A 16,381-nucleotide genomic window follows, 5' to 3' on the forward strand; every position below is an offset into this window, starting at 1 on the left:
CGCTGGGAATTTCTCTATGTAATCTTTTTGTGAAACAACTGACAGGGCTGAGCCAGTTCCCAAATCCATCCTTAACGTCACTCCCTAAACCTGCAGTGGCACCTAAGTCAGTTTGTGGATCTGTCTCTTCGGGAGATTGGAGTTCCAGACCTGAGAAATCTGCACTGTCTCAGTTACTCAAATCAGCTTCCTCCATCTCATGCACATTTTTTATTTCTTGCAGTCTGTTTGTGTGATTATCTTCCATTTTGTGCCATTCTGCACATTTTTTTTTTTTGTATTTTCTCTTTTTTATTACACTCAATATTCTTTATCCTCAAATCAACATTCTTCAACACCTAAAACAGGTTTGTTTTTTTTTTGTCCATTTTCTCACAAATCTATTCATGTAGCATCGCACAGCTGAATTTGCTTGCAGTTCTGAAGTGTCTTTAGCGGCCATTTCCACTGAAAGGATGATTTTCAGCACACAGACCAGGGTAAGCTCTCTCTCTATGATGAGGCACTTTAGTATCCAACAAAAATTCAGTGACTTTTAAACAGGGATGTGTTTTCCTTGTCCTCTTCGGTGTTCATTACATGGCAGGGTTATATTTCTGTTGTATTTTTACAATTACACCAATGGTAAAGAATACAATAAACACACTTTCTGAACTGCTTGTCCCATATGGGGTCACGGGGAGCCGGAGCCTAACCTGGCAACTCAGGGCGTAAGGCTGGAGGGGGAGGGGACACACCCAGGACGGGACGCCAGTCCGTCGCAAGGCACCCCAAGCAGAACTTGAACCCCAGACCCACCGGAGAGCAGGAGCCGGTGCAACCCACTGCACCCCCATACAATAAACAATGAGCTGCAATTTAACCGATTCTTTCATTTACCATGTTCCCCAATTTGCATACTACATTTAGCTTTCTCCAAAGCAACTTATTATTTACCCCATTTTTACAGGTGGGTAGTTTTACTGTAGTCATTTAAGGAAAGTACCTTGCTCAAGGGTACTACAGCTAGAGAAGTGAGGCAAAATTGTGAACTTTGTCCAAATGCAGCACATTCTGAACAATACACTATGAACTGCCCGAATATTCATTAATGTGCCCTGTCTAACTACAGTAAATAAAATACTCTTACATTGAATCAACTGTTTATCGGAACCATAGCATTTCAAAAGTTTAATCTGAAATGCCAGCTTTCATTTGCAAGTTTCCAGTATTTCACACTCTCATTTTAAAACACTCATTGCACACTTCACTCTTTGTGACACCATCAGCACCCCGATTATAGTAAATATGATTGTTACTGCACTTTGACCAGTGATTCAGCTTCAGAAAGCTAAAATTCATGGCCACTTTACTGGTCTCCTCCAGGAACTTCATGCTCAGAGGTACCTTCATGTTGCGCGCAATGTCGTTTAGACTTGTTTCCAGCTTTTTGACATCTTTTTCCAGAAGTGGCATCACACTCAAGTCAGTGATGATGGCATCCAATTTCTCATGCTCCCATGCAGTCGCTGCAGAGATGGCTGGTGAGCACTGTGGATACATATATTTTCCAGACAATTTCTGAGCTTCAGCCAGGAGCGTAATCCTCCTCACCTGGCATTCATATTCCAGCACTCGGTCACCATTTGCCTGGATGATCTCTTTAGTTAACACATCTAGTTGATAGTTGATTATTGGAAGGAAGCCGGGCATGGTCATTTGTATTTTGTTCCTTATTTCACTTAACTGGAGGAGAAGGGTAATTTGCTTGTTGATGTGGACTCCCCTAGGGATGTCCACATCCAACTCATTCAGTGTGGAGAGCAGAGGGGGGACAAAAGAGGACATTATGCCTTTACTCTCCATCTCCTTCACCATATCTTGAGTTTGGGCTGAGAGCACCACTGTGGCCTTTTGTTTGAGCACTTCCAGCTCATGCAGCTTCCCTTTGATCACTCTGTTGCATCTGAGGTTCTGGCGAATAGGGACGTCACACTTGGGACAAGCCTTCATCCCAACGAGCCCACTCTCCTCTGGGGCTGCTATCCATGAGTCAAACCCTCTCACCTCAAATATGTGACGGCAGTCTGCGAGCTGCACGAAGCGGGCCCCCGGGTCAGCTTCGCTGCCGAAGAACAGCTCACGCACCTCATCGGCATCGCACACGCGGCACTTTCCTGGACACGGCTCTCCGCACATACCAATACATGGGTGCTGACATCTGAGCAGCTTCCGGCAGGGCATCGAGCACGGCGGGCGATCGCAGGGCTCCAGGCACAGCTTGGTGCAGTGGTAGTGGCTGCAGAGCCAGCCGCACTTCCTCGAGCATGGCTGGCAGGCCACCAGACACGACCTTTGGCACCTCTGGTGGTAGCACTTGGTTCTGCAGGGCTTTGTGCAGGGGACACATGGAGCCCCACACTTCCCCCTGCACTGGTGTGAGCAGATCAGCCGTGCCTCGCACCGAGACATGCACTTGATTGGCTGCTGTTCTCTTTTCTGCCACACGTGGCACAGTACTGACTGCTGGTGACCACACTGCAGCTCTACAATTACCTTCTGGGAGCAGCAGCACGCATTGGAGTGCCCTCGGTCATAGGCACATGTGTGCTCACAGGGCAACGGTTTCCCACAAGGGCGTGTCAAATCATGGTATGGGGCGTCCTGCTCATGGCTCATTGGGGGATTCGTCAGCCATGTGTCGTCTTCTGCATTGCAACTGTATCCACACTTGTGATCCCAGTTGGGATGGCATGGCCTGGAGCAGGTGTGACCGCAGCTGAGGCTGGAGCTACAAGGCTGCAAACACCCACCAAGCGGGACTTTCAGAAAGTCGTCCTCTTTCGACACAGCAGTGATGATGGCAGGATGGTTTTCACAATGCAGTATCAGCGCTTCCCCTACTTGCCTGCAGCTGCTGGCGGCACTCAGAATTTTACTCCACATGGGGAGTGCGGAATGCGCGGTCATGTTTCCGACGCAGTAAAAGGCTTTCTTCGCTCTAGACAGTGCAATGCCAATGTACTTGGAGTTTTTCCAAAGGTCTGCCTGACCCTCCATATCGCTACGGACTAATGACAATATGATGATGTCATTTTCTCTCCCCTGGAATTCATCCACCAGACATACTTTAACACCGAGAAATGTGCTTTTCGGCATGCATTTTCTTAGGCAGACTATCTGGCCTTCGCATGGGGTGAGAACTGTAATTTGTGAAGCCCTGTACCCCTGGTAAATCAAGTATTGGCAAAGTGACTTCATGAAAGAGACCTCATGAAGATTCTGGTGGCCTTGTCCTCTGTGCATGATTTCTTCATGGTGTTTATGGTCCAGAAAGAAGATATTTGTAGTGACACCCTGAGACAGAGAATCACATGCAGAAATGTATATATTTATATTGTTCTCATATGTCTATATTATTCTCACACAGAAATGACCTCTCTAGGGATAAATGCACAGAGTAAACTGTGTATTTAAAGGTATTTAAACAGTATTTAAGGTATTTAAATACTTCTGGAAGGTTATTACCGAGGATGTAATTGACAAAGGACTCAAAGAAATTTCAACTTTCTTCAAAGAAAATTTTAAAAACAAAATATATTTTGAAATTAATAAATACAAATAGTTACCTTTATCTTTTCTTCAACTGAGTTTTGGTTGTTAAGCTTGTTATAGATGTGTGGTGTTAATATCTGGGCGATGTCTGGATGCATGCGATGCTGTAGAAGAAAGCAGAACATCATCTATAAAACTTAACTCAAACGCTGTGCTCTTGGTGCTTGTTGGTCCCATGCACAAGAGGTGCAAAATCAGAAGCCCAAAAGGTCCTCGGTTCTGGCTTCAATGTGGTTGAATGAGCTTCCACTGACACTCAGAACTGCTGCACCCCTCTCAACTGTTTCAGTCCCACTTCTCTCCTAAACTCCTATCTGTTCCACAAACCTTCACTGTATCATCTAAAAGTACTCCCTATAAATTCTGTATACAGATACTTGTAATTATATATATATATATATATATATATATATATATATATATATATATATATATACACACACACACTGGCAAAAGCAGTGAACTAAATTCAACTAAATAACTGTACATAAATTGTATGTTAGCATCCCTGTCTCTGTTGGTGAAATCCGCCTTTTTTTTTTTACTCTAAATTGTACATTGCTTTGGAGAAAAACTTAAAGAAAACCTCTCTCTCCCTTAATTGTGACTATCACAGCTGACCACACGTGTGTGACCACCACCAATAACCAAGCATCAGTGTTAAAATCAGAAAGCCATAGATTTTCTACAGTTACTAGCTTGACCGTGCATAAAAACTTGGGGAAACTGAGCTACATGAGTTCATATAAATGTTATGTGTCCTTTGGTAAAGCATTTCACAGTAAGCTAGATACATTTCTTTAATATAACAATCTGAAGTTTTACTGCTGGCCCACAGTGACATTAAGCCAGCAGGCCTGCTGCTACCCACATACATTTGCACTTCTTCCTGCTGAAAAACTTTTGTATTTCAAATGTCACACATATTCTGATTGCCTGCTTCAATTACATTTCAGCAACAATTCCTTAACAGCGTTCTTAGCCACAGAGATCAGAAATAAACCTAAACTGAAGCAAAGAGCATTGTGAAGTATCAGTGTTTTTAGTACAGTGATGTGTTGATCATACCTGGTTTTCAAGGCGAACAGATGGAAAACCTTCTTGAATAAGTCGTTCAAATAAGGAACGCTCCAAAAGTAGTGTTTTGTCTTGCTCATACCCAGGTGGACAGGGACAAAACTGAAACAAAGTCAAAATTCTGCAAGATAACTCATCATATATACTAAACAGAACCACTTTATACAGCTGTAGTAGAGTAACAATAAAAATGTCTTCAACAATCATGTTAACAGAATAATATTAAAAAATTTGCAATATTAAAAGCTTAAATTCTGCACTTTATTTTAATATTTATAGCTCCACACAAATACACACACAAAGCTTCATAAGCACTATGCATCTTTATTGTGAATGAGTCATTTGAACAGGTCAGTGAGCATGAGATATATTCCCACCTGCTGCCGGTCACCTATCAGTATAAGGTGCTGACATGCTGAGGTCAGTGTTGTGACAACATGAGCCTCTGGAACCTCCTGGGCCTCCTCCACCAAGATGACCCCGGGCCTGATCTCCTGCAGTAGTTTCCGGTATCGGGCAACACCTGCAAGCAAAGTGCACTCAGTACACTGTTTAATTTCACCTCATAAACCAAGAATCACCAGCTTCAAATTTCATATAAGGAACTGTACACAGGATGTGTAGCGGTTAAGGAGCTTGTGACCGAAAGATATTACTTCAAGCTACTTCAATAAATACTCAGAACTGGGAAAAAAGTGCTTTAGTAGTGAAAAAGGAGAAACTAAGAGGGTCAGAGTAATATGGTATTAGGTATAGATGAGCACAAAAGAGGGGAGAAAAGAGAGGTGAAAAGATCCTGGGGAGTGCAGATGTGCCTGTTGGCTATTTACATACATTTATTCATTTAATAGATGCTTTTCTCCAATGCAATGCACATCTCAGAGAAAATACAATTTGTGCATTACATCAGGGGAGAGAGAGAGACATAGCTGCAAACATTTGATTCCCAAGTAAACTTTGTTTCTTTCCACTTTATGCACCGATGTTCATCGCATGAGTATCTGCATAAAACTCAGAACAGACGAATCCTTATCACCTTCCTACAATTTTTTTATTTTTTTTTTAAAAAAAGGTACACAAACATTTACATACAATACAGGAGTAGCAGCTGTGTAAAGGCTTATCTGGGCATGATCGTAAAGTTACGGTGCATTAATATTCACACCATACTTGAGCTTGAAACTTATTTGGAGGTGTCTGAACTCCCACAGTAGTGTTGGTTTCACTGAATCCTACTGTGCCGTGTCTAATCTCTTACGTACGCCGCATATATCCAGCATGGACCGAGGTGGAAAATGCCAAATAAGAACAGACCAGAGAACAAAACCACCACACAATCCATGAGTCTGTCATGGTAAAAACATTGGGCAAGAATCTGGTTCATAAAGAAAGAGTAAGAAGCATAATTACCATTTATGAAATAATATAGAGAAATTAAAAAGGAACACAGGAGTTTGGAAAAATGGGTATAGGTTTGGATTCCCAAGGTGTTTTTAGTAAGACCGTAAATCTCATTTTTTGCAATGCATAAAAAAGGTAAACAAGACAAAGAGAAATTACACTGGAAATTGCTGTTACCTTGGACTGTGATGTCATAAGTAAATATACAGAATGATACGCATGCAGAAACGGCGGTGTTAAAAATTAATCCTTGACTTTTCATCTTGGGCACTCCTCCATCTTTTCCAGCTGCACTGTACCTGCAGTAGTCATTCCGATGACCTTGGCCTGCTTCAGAATTCTTTCATCTTCCATGAGCCTCACCTCCTCGATGCGTTTAGCTATTGCTTCATACTGGATCTCCAGATCCATAATTGCGGCTTTTACATCTTTCTGGTATATTGAGAGCCAAAGCCTAAAGATCAAGAAGAACATCGCATACTTTTTGACCTGCTTCAATAAAACACTTAGCATTGTAACAAAAATATACTTACTCCATACCTTTCTTGCATAAGACTTGTGTTTTTTTTTTTTTTTTTTTTTAAAACTTTATTGGGTTTTTCTTCAAATCAAAATGGCAACGCTAAAATGCCCTTTAAAAGTAGGTATTTTTACTACTATAACAAGGAAAGGAAGGGTAAGATGTAGCTACCTACAATTTATCACAGCTTTCTCTACCAGGCAACAAATTTGGTAGGTTTTCCAGTGCTCTTTAAATCACCAAAACCCTCACTGTTGAAGAAGACGAATATGTAGTTTCCTTAATCAAGTATGCTCACATCAGCTGAAACCCAGTACAAACAGCAGCCTTCTAGAGCCAAGGTGGAGAGCCACTGATTTGTCAGTATTGTTGATAAGCATGTTGTTGGTTTCAACTTCCCCAAAGCAAATGAAGCAGAACGAGCTCAAAGTTCACCTTCCCAGCATATTTCCATATGCACAAGTGCACTCTCACTGTTGACAGAGGCCTGGTTACCTGTAAAGGTGCCAGCGCTCCTTCAAAGGCAGTGCCCAAAGGTCAGTGATCTGCCTGGCATCTACTTCTGGCATGTGATCCACCTTGTGGAGCTCCTGCTTTACAACAGCTTCCAGGCTCCTCTTCATTTCTCTTATTACCTAGATAAAGGGAAACAACCCGCTGTTGCTTTTCGTTTAGCTCACAGCTTGCATATCAGTTTCATTATGCTTTTCATCGTTGTTATGATATCATTTGCTCTTCTTTTTTTTTTTAAGTAGGGTTTTTTGTCAGGAAGTGCAGATTCCTAGGGATTGCCTGTACATTAAGGCCTAAGCTACAGCCCATACATGCTCACCTCCATATTGTCGCTACGTCCACATTCCCCCTCTTCCTTCTCCTTCTCCTCAAGGAGATATGCAAAAACTGCTCTCTGAGGAATGGCTGACTGCTGGCGGGCCACTGTATGGACATTTTCCCGGCCATGACCACCCTCTGTCATTCTATCAAGCTCCGCTGTGCCAATTCCCATTGCTGTTGCTCTCTCTGGATCTGTAAAAGCCCACCACCCCCCACCATTACTACACAACTGACCTGAAAAACTGAACCAGATCCACAGATAAGGAGGAACAAAGTCCACAGAACATAGAGGTTCTAGTAGGTGCACTGCACTTCATGGATTTAAAAAGAAACTGCACGTTAGATTTGGTAGTTTCTAAAAAGAAACTCCATGGTATGAAATTAAATGCTCCTACTGGGACCTATATGTTCTCTTGTCATTAGTCCAACAGAACTGTGCAGCATATGATAACAATTGGTCTATGGTGTTATTAGAAATCTACCATGATCCTCTGCTAAGATCTGTTTTGTTGCTCCTGTCATGCTGTTTGCAAAGAAGTGTCGGTCTTCATTGCTGCTGACTTCCGCATCATATTCTCGAATGCCGCTCCCTAGCATAACAAATATAGCTTTAAGGTAACATAAAATTGACATGAAAAAATATGATTCATTACTTTACTATGCTTGTTTTGACCTATTTGATTCAAAGTACATAGGGAATGACAACTAGTCACTACACTGATGGAGGTCGCAGTCTTGGTGTGAACCTCCAAACTTTAATTTAGAATATAAAAAATGGCAGTATGATCCTCCCACCCAGAATGAAACAGCACTTACCATTGCTATAGTCGTCATCTTCGTTTCCAGACAGGTACATGTTTTCTGGGTCAATATCATCAAAGCCTGCATAACAAGGAACAGTGAACTCAGAATGAGAAGAATAAAACATACATAAAGTATTTTAAAGAATATGAATTTATTCTCCAAGCATGAGAAGCATGTATATATTGATACAGCACAAGGTCTTAGCCGCTGTACCACAGGTACCTATCAGTTCTAGATGAACCTCTTCATCTTGTTCTCCACTGGATGCCACACTCAGTATCTCTTCATTGTCCTCTGCACTCCAAATATCACTGTAGTCTACACTCATAACATCTTCTGTGTCATCCTCCTGTGTGTCTTCAACATCTCCCTGCTCCTCACTGCATTCATCCTCAGTTTTCCATGTTTCTTCAGGTATCTGATCTCCAAAATCATCTGCAATGTGAGGAAACAGTGAAGAATAAAATGGAGACACACACATTTTTCCTGATACACTCTGCCTTTGAAAGACCCAATTTAGAACACTGTAGAATAGATGATGAATAAATTCATCATACTTTTTGTTTTCTTACCAGAGTCAGTGAGAATGGAGAGTCCTAGCCAATTCAATATCACTGACTTGGAGTTCTGTTTATCTGTTTGAGGTGAAGCCAGGCCACCGGACTGAAACAGGAAAGAGCAATCACAGACAGTAGATATTACACACACAAAAAAAAAAAAAAAAAAAAAAAGGTCACAAAGGGTGATGAATCATGAAACACTTCTCCTGTGGAAGGATGAGGCTTACCCCCACATTCCCCAGGCCCACACTGTGAAGTGTGATAATGTATTCTGCCAGTACATTCTCCTGAAGAATTCCCTTGGAAGAATGCTCTAATGAGGCAATCATTTGTCCAAGTTCCTCCTCGACCGTCATCCTCTGGTCACACAGCTGTGAACAAGTGAACCCATCACACAAGCCCAGTGGCCAGTGACCTTGCACAAATGAATATGTTGATAAATGCTGCTTCAGAAATGAACGATGCTGATCTGCAATGCACCTGCCAATGCATCGATCTCAGGTGTTGGGGGAGACTCTGTCTAATGTGAGGCATTTTCTTCAGGTTGTCTAAGGAGAGGTCATTTAGAAAATTGCTGGAGCTTTGTCCTCCCACTCTGACCAGCCATGAAGCATCCGGCAAAATCTGAATAACACCTTTATAGAAGACAAAATGCAGGCAAAATTCGGTCCCTGGTTGTTTCTGTATTTTTAAATTTGGCTTAGAAGTCAAATAAGCAACAAACCTTTATATGTACAAATAATACTAAACAATGATTTATGTTAAATAAATATTGCACAACATTTAGGACAGTTAGTAATACCTTCCAAAAGTGCATCCAGCACATGATTATTTGGGCACACAACCAAAATAGGACTTGCAGCTCCTGCACCCCAAATGTGGGCATTATCCACGAGAGCTTGGATAATTCTGAGGCCAACGTAAGTCTTCCCTGAAAGAGCAATGTAGAAGACTTATTTAAAATTCAGAATATTACAAATGAAATAATTTATACAATTAAAAAACTTCAAAGTATGACCTGCTCCTGGTTGGCCTTGTATGACAGCAAGCTCCTTCGTTAAGGCATCTTGCAGAGCTTTTAGTTGAGAGTAGTCCAAACTGAGCTCCTCCTTAGTTGGCCACTCATTTAAATTTAAAATGTTCTTCAGGTGCCAGCTGCTCACACTGCCCTTATGAGTTTCTTGTCCCATCTTCTGAATACTACCCTGTTCTGGACCTGAAATACCTCTGCTGAGAGCATGACAATCCATCAGTCCCTTAAGACTGTACAAATTCTCGTTATTCTCCAAATACTTGGCTGTCAAAATATCAGCTTCACAGCTAATAATGTATTTCTGCATTGGGAGATTTTCTGTTGCCATTTCCTGCAGCCCTTCAAGAATAGACCAGTAGTTTTCAGAATCCACAGCTGAGTCAACCATTGTAAATGTGTCAGAGGGAGAGATGTTTGCCAACTTCAGTCTGCTTTCTTCAGTAAAAGAAAGATGTGTAATGCCTTGAACCAGTTCACGCACATCTCGTTTAGCCACTGTCGCCCAAATCATGGTTTCAAATCTATCCTTGGAAAGGCACACCAATGTTCCAGAAAGTAGATTCTTTGAGCTTTCCCAATTCACAGTCCTTAGTTTTGTGGTGTCAAACCGAACTCTGTACAACATTCCCCTACGTGTGCAAACTGGTAAAATTATGCTGGTGTTAAAGTACACATGACTGTGTAAGGAAGTCTCTACTCTTCCTTCACATGCAACATTTTCATCAGCCTTAAGAAGATGGGTGATTCTGTCCCTGAGGGGCTTCATAAAGCCTTTCCTAAGGAGGTGAAAATATGTGTCCAGATAGGAGCTGCTGTCTTTAAACTTCCCAGAGGTGTTACTTGTCTCCATGTATACCCACTCATCAGAGCACACATCTTGATGGGTTGGATAAACAGACAGTGATCTGAAGTTCTGGTCCTCAGTATGATCACTCTTCGTAAAGCTATCCTGGTCAGACATCAGGATGCCTTCAAGTTTTTTCTTCTGCAGTTGGGTAAGTGTTGTCTGAAGAGTCTTTAACCAGTTCCGTGATTCTTCTGGAATTTTACGACCAGCAGACTGACAGTTTTCATACTCATTCTCTAGAAGAACCACAGTTAGGGACACATCAGTGAAAGTACTGCATGGAAAAACTCTGAGTAAGTTTAAATCAAAAACCATGATTTTGTCAAGCTTTGAACACTTCTGTTCCACGTTTCCTTGGTCATATTCTGCATCCACAGTCATTATCAACTCAGGTAGGGATCTCTTTAGAAACGACGAATCCTTTACAGTCGTAAGAAGGTGACGCAAGTTTTCCTTGCAAGTTTGAGTGCCGCATGCTTTATTTAGGACTTCAAGCGTGATGACGGTCAGTGCATTGGTATGATCCTCTTTATTCAGGAGTTCCTTCAACCCACTGTTGGGAGCTGCCAAAATCATCACTATTTCAGATGCCTCCTTTTTCAGAATGTTCTCAAGTGCAGTTATATCTAACTGTTTTTTCCTGGAAATATTTCTGACACGATTCTCAGAATCCTTTGAATGGCTATGAGTGTATGACAGGTTTGGTTGACTGCATGTCCTCACTGAAGGCCACATCTGGGCTTGAATGTTCTGGTGTCCTGAAAGGCACAGAGTGAATCTTATAAGGAATGACCCTCATTAATATTTGCAGAAAACAACATAAACACAAAACTATTGAAAGACTCGGAAAAGACCAAAAAAAAAAAAAAAAAAAAAAAAAACACATTACTAACCTTTTTGTTGTGTTCTGAAATTTGACCTACAACTGTTGGATTTGCTGTATGACAAGGGTCCAGTGGGGCCTCCAGTGAGATTGAATGAAGAGGTTTGAAAAGGAGATTGTCTAGTGTTTTGTCTGAACCTCCACTGTCCTCTTCTGGCAGAAGTAGAACCCCTCCCTAATAATGAAATACAACTGTCCAGGTTACTTTGAAGGCTGCTTCCAAAACTGCCCCTCTTGGGCTTTGCAAATATGAAAAATGGGGGGGGACTTTGCATATACATATCGAAAAATGCTTCAATAGATGGAGAAAAAATACCCATTTAAAAAAGGTAAAATAAAGCATTTAAGGTACGTAAAGCATTAGAGGTTTTCCCAATGGCAGATACACTGACATCACGGAAATAAACTATCAGCAAAATTACCCAAAGAAAATTAAAGACGTGTTCATAACAACAGAATTATCCACACTACTTGTAGCAGTAAGAAATTAATTCTACATTTTCCAAGAACAAGAAAAGGCATTTGTACCTTGTGGGTGATCATGTCTCCCTGGTCCCCTCCCTCTGTGAAACCTACTTTTGTCCTGAGAGTGAAAGTCAGTACCCCCAGCTGCTGCAGATGAACCCCACTGAAAGTGCTGTCGGGGTCCACCATCCTTAGATTGCACAGTAGCACCTGGAGCATTAGTATTATATAAAGCAAGTCCATTTGAAACTATTAACTTAAGACTTCAAGATTTACTTCTTCATTTGAATTCTTACACCATATTCTTCTTTTCTTCAGCTCTGCCTCTTTTTTCAGACATTTTAGCTAGCAAATGCAAGTCCTACTTGCAGACTGCAAATTCCTACTAGCAGATTTTACACTTGAGATTAACTGTAACAATAATTTACTTTTATGAACAGACTGACAAATATGAAGTCTTAGCATATTCATACTCCACTGGTAAAAGCTCAATGTTCAGCTAGTCTCCATAATGGATAACTCAGACAATCAAGTTTTTGATATAATCATGCGAGGACAGAGAATCAATGTATCCATTGACCATTACCTCTCAAGTGAACATGTGACACTGCAGTTTAACCATCAAACCACATAAAAAAAAATTTAAGGAAAAAAAACTGAAAATAATTTCAGTTTTTGAAGAGTCTCACATACCATGAAGGTAGCTGTGCCTTTCTGGCCCACTCTGGTACCAAGGTCTAGGCCCACCAGCTCCTGATTCAAAGACAGCCCCTGAAAAAGAAGAGCACTTCTGTCAAACACACCCATCTGAAATTGACACACACCATAATTTCACTCCTAACTCAAGTAGGGGAAAAACTATGACCACTTTTCCATAGTAACCATTTAAAAGCCTATCTTCACATTGCTGCGATTGATATCCTATAGTAATTTGACAACATTTATTGACTATTAATTATCCAGTTTGGTTAAACTTCATTAGTGCAAGTTCACGTCATGAAATCTTTATTCCGTTTATACAATATGTATGTAAAAGGAGTTTCTTGCCCTGTTCCACTGACATTACTCAGTAAGACTAACATACCCAATTAACCTCATTCATCTATCTTAGCTCATTACTGCCTAATAGATACTGATAAAAAAATAAATACTATTGCTTACCCTGTGGGCGATCAGGTCTCCAATATCCCCTCCCTCTATACGACCCACTCTTAACATGGGCCGAAGACAGATCCCTTTGAAAGTGCTGTCGAGGTCCACCATCGGCCAACTGAGGAGGTGGTCCTGGCAGAAGAACAGTATGTCTTGTGAGCTCTTAAACCCAATGAATTATAATCACCATTTTGACCTTTTAACACCTGACTGCGGATGATCACACTACCATCTCACACAGATAACTAGATGATGAAAATATCCATTCAAATTCAATAAACACTTTCCCTGAGCAGCCAATCTGGAGCAAGGCTAAGGGTATGCCCTGGAAAGGACAACAGTCCATTGCAGGCTAGCAATTAATCTGTGATGTTGTTCGCTGGGTCAAACAGTAACAAAAACAACAATAACAGAAATAGTAACAGCTGTTTTATTACTATTATCATTATTGCTATATACAACTGTAATTTAACAAAGCTTGATATACTAGTGAAAAAGAGTACCACAGATTATTTACTGTGTATAGGTACCTTGTGGGTGATCAGGTGTTCCATGTCCCCACCCTCTGTGAGACCCCCTCTGGCCACGTGAGTGGTAGTGGGTCCCCCTAGCTGCTGTAGATGGATCCCTTTGAGACTGCTGTGGGAATCTGCCATCGTCTGATCGAGGAGGAGCTCCTGGAACAAGAAAATTATGTCCTGTAATCTAATTTTAGAGAAAACATTTTAATAAATCTGAGACTGAAAGCAGACACACTAGGTAAGGGAACATGCAAATCACTTAACTATTTCCTTACAAGAGTTAACACCTGAGAATGATATTTTAAAAAAAAAAAAAAAAAAAAAAAAAAAAAAACCACACACACACACCATAACTGTCAAAACCAGAACATCCTGTCCTAACTTCAGGATCTAGTTCTTCATGCAGTTTCCTTCAAGATGACTAAAATATCAAAACTGTATACATTTCTCCATAACTACAGTGTCTAGAGAAGACCTAAAAATTTTAATTTTTCTTTTGGAAAAAATAAAACAGTTGCTCTTGCAATGAATGAGTAAAACATACTCTGAAATTTACCATTGTAAGTTTGCACTAAGTAGTATTTCCTGAAATGAGGGCCAAAGATTCCACTGACATTTTTCTGCAGTTACTTGAGTCCAGAGTCAGTAAAAGGGCTAGCAAAATCATTCTAGACCCCTCACATCCAGGCCACTTCCTCTTTGAACCCTTGCCATCTGGCCGGCGCTACAGAGCACTGAGCACCAGGACAGCCAGGCACAAGAAAAGTTTCTTTCCTCAGACCATCTACCTCATGAACAGCTAAATCCCCCCTAGAGAGTAAACCAGTACAATACACAACACTATTTATATTTATATCTATTTATCACATCATATCTCTTACTCACACTCCCTTGCATTTGTATCTAGTAACTATTTTTGTATATTGGGTACTTTATATTTTTATATATTTTTTTATCCCTTATTCACGTACTCTATCTTCTCATCAGTCTTGTCACTGTCATTCTGTCTGTGCTGTGGAAGTTTCTGTCACCAAGATAAATTCCTTGTATGTGTGAACATACTTGGCAATAAAGCTCATTCTGATTCTGATTATTCTTTCTCAGCTCAGGAGGACTGGATGGTCCAACTAGTTTTACTTATTGTACATTTAAGCTACCAGAACAAAAGGTAAAACAGTATTATGTGCGTTTCAGGTTTTCCTTTCACTCTGAAGGACTGAAAGCAGTGTCGGTGGAAGCGGCTCAGACACCTGGTGGGTGCCAGAAGTGTCCATGTCCTCTGCCTGCTTGAGACCAGGACTGTCCCCTGGGGGGCTTATTCCTGGACCCACCCCCCCTCTGCTGAGATGCCCCTAAACAACATCAAACACATACAAACTAGCACAACAGTATTATTATTAACCTTTATTTAGCTGACACCTTTCTCCAAGGAATCTTACTAAATTGAATAGGTAACATTACCATCATTTACCCATATATTCTGCAGTCAGTTGATTTGTACATACATACTACACTAACTTACTTATTTTGAAAATATTTGGCTAAATGCACAACTTATTCAATTTAAAAAAACACTTCAAGACTATGTGTGAAGTATTATACTGTACAAGGCATGGGATGCAATTCTAAAAACGAGTCATTTTTTCCCCCCCAACTTATTTGATAAAGTTATCAATAATACACAACTAAAACAATACATTAAAATCCACAATCAAACAAACCCAACACCATTTGCTTACAGTTGGTCAACAAAAAAACGAGAGTCATGGAGACACTCGCACTGAGCAGTACATACGCATGATGATGATGTTGACGAAGTGTCAGGTGGTTGTTTAGCTCGTCTCCAGGTCCTACCTAGAAAAGCAGACGGTAGGGTAAATTTATAAAGTTATTATGTGCCAGCGCAAGAAAAATGTGCAGGAAACCCACCAGACGGGCCAGGGCGAGTGAGGCGACCCCAAAAACTGCGCCGTTTCGTTTCTTTCAAGCTCCTTTCCAGGCAAACAGACTTCGGTTTCGATTTTGCAGAAACTCCCCGCCCCGCCACTTCTGCTCCGCCCCTCCGCTTCCGCTTCCGCTTCCTTCGGCGACTTGAGCTCTCGTGCTTGTCTGTCTCTACCTCGTGGTGCCCGGTGTGAAGTACACGTGTTCACAAGTGACGTGTGAAGGAAGTTGCGGTTGAATTATTATTATAATTATTATAATTATTATTTTTAGCCTGTAGTCACAGTACGCCCACCCCTCGTCTAACAGGAGGTGTCATTAGCCCTGTGAAATCACCCCGTTAGGAGAGCTACCACTATCAAGTTTCAAGGTTCAAGGTTCAAGCTCTATTCTGTGACGTGTACTGCAAGAACAAAGTGCAAAGGCAATGCAATACAGTACAGCAGTGCAAAGAGAGGGCAATTTGCTGTAGTATATAATATGTAGGAGGGGTATTTACATTACTCAAGTAAGTGGTATAAGACTGCAAGGTGCCAGTGTGCAAACTGACAGCAGGAGATGGCTGTTAAAGTGCAAATTGCAGTGCAGTTTGGCAGTAATGGTTCAAAGGATAAATAGTGTCATGTTGAGTATAGGGGGGTGGGATCACCGGTGTCAGTGTGTTCAGGGTTCTGGTGGCCTGTGGGAAGAACTTGTTCCTGAAGCGGGAGCTGTGGGTGGGGACAGTGGTAGTGGTGCGAAGAGGG

At 41.3% G+C, this 16,381-nt stretch overlaps 1 protein-coding gene across 1 annotated transcript; it reads right to left on the reverse strand.

Moving 5' to 3' along the window:
• Nucleotides 1-792: 792 nt before the first annotated feature.
• On the reverse strand, nucleotides 793-15,723 carry LOC108935570 (NFX1-type zinc finger-containing protein 1-like). Its single transcript, XM_018754312.2, has 23 exons — nucleotides 15,621-15,723; nucleotides 15,487-15,545; nucleotides 14,942-15,043; nucleotides 13,701-13,847; nucleotides 13,180-13,302; nucleotides 12,712-12,789; nucleotides 12,082-12,228; nucleotides 11,564-11,728; nucleotides 9,809-11,428; nucleotides 9,593-9,721; nucleotides 9,271-9,425; nucleotides 9,018-9,161; nucleotides 8,803-8,893; nucleotides 8,453-8,665; nucleotides 8,243-8,308; nucleotides 7,909-8,016; nucleotides 7,425-7,618; nucleotides 7,088-7,227; nucleotides 6,372-6,526; nucleotides 5,049-5,194; nucleotides 4,663-4,773; nucleotides 3,609-3,698; nucleotides 793-3,336 (listed from the first exon to the last, which is right to left on the reverse strand). The coding sequence occupies exons 2-23, from the start codon at nucleotides 15,488-15,490 to the stop codon at nucleotides 1,213-1,215; spliced, it is 6,252 nt and encodes a 2,083-aa protein (XP_018609828.2). The 5' UTR covers nucleotides 15,491-15,545; nucleotides 15,621-15,723; the 3' UTR covers nucleotides 793-1,212.
• Nucleotides 15,724-16,381: the final 658 nt, after the last annotated feature.

Source organism: Scleropages formosus, chromosome 9 (genome assembly GCF_900964775.1).
Source record: "Scleropages formosus chromosome 9, fSclFor1.1, whole genome shotgun sequence".
Taxonomy (NCBI): domain Eukaryota; kingdom Metazoa; phylum Chordata; class Actinopteri; order Osteoglossiformes; family Osteoglossidae; genus Scleropages; species Scleropages formosus.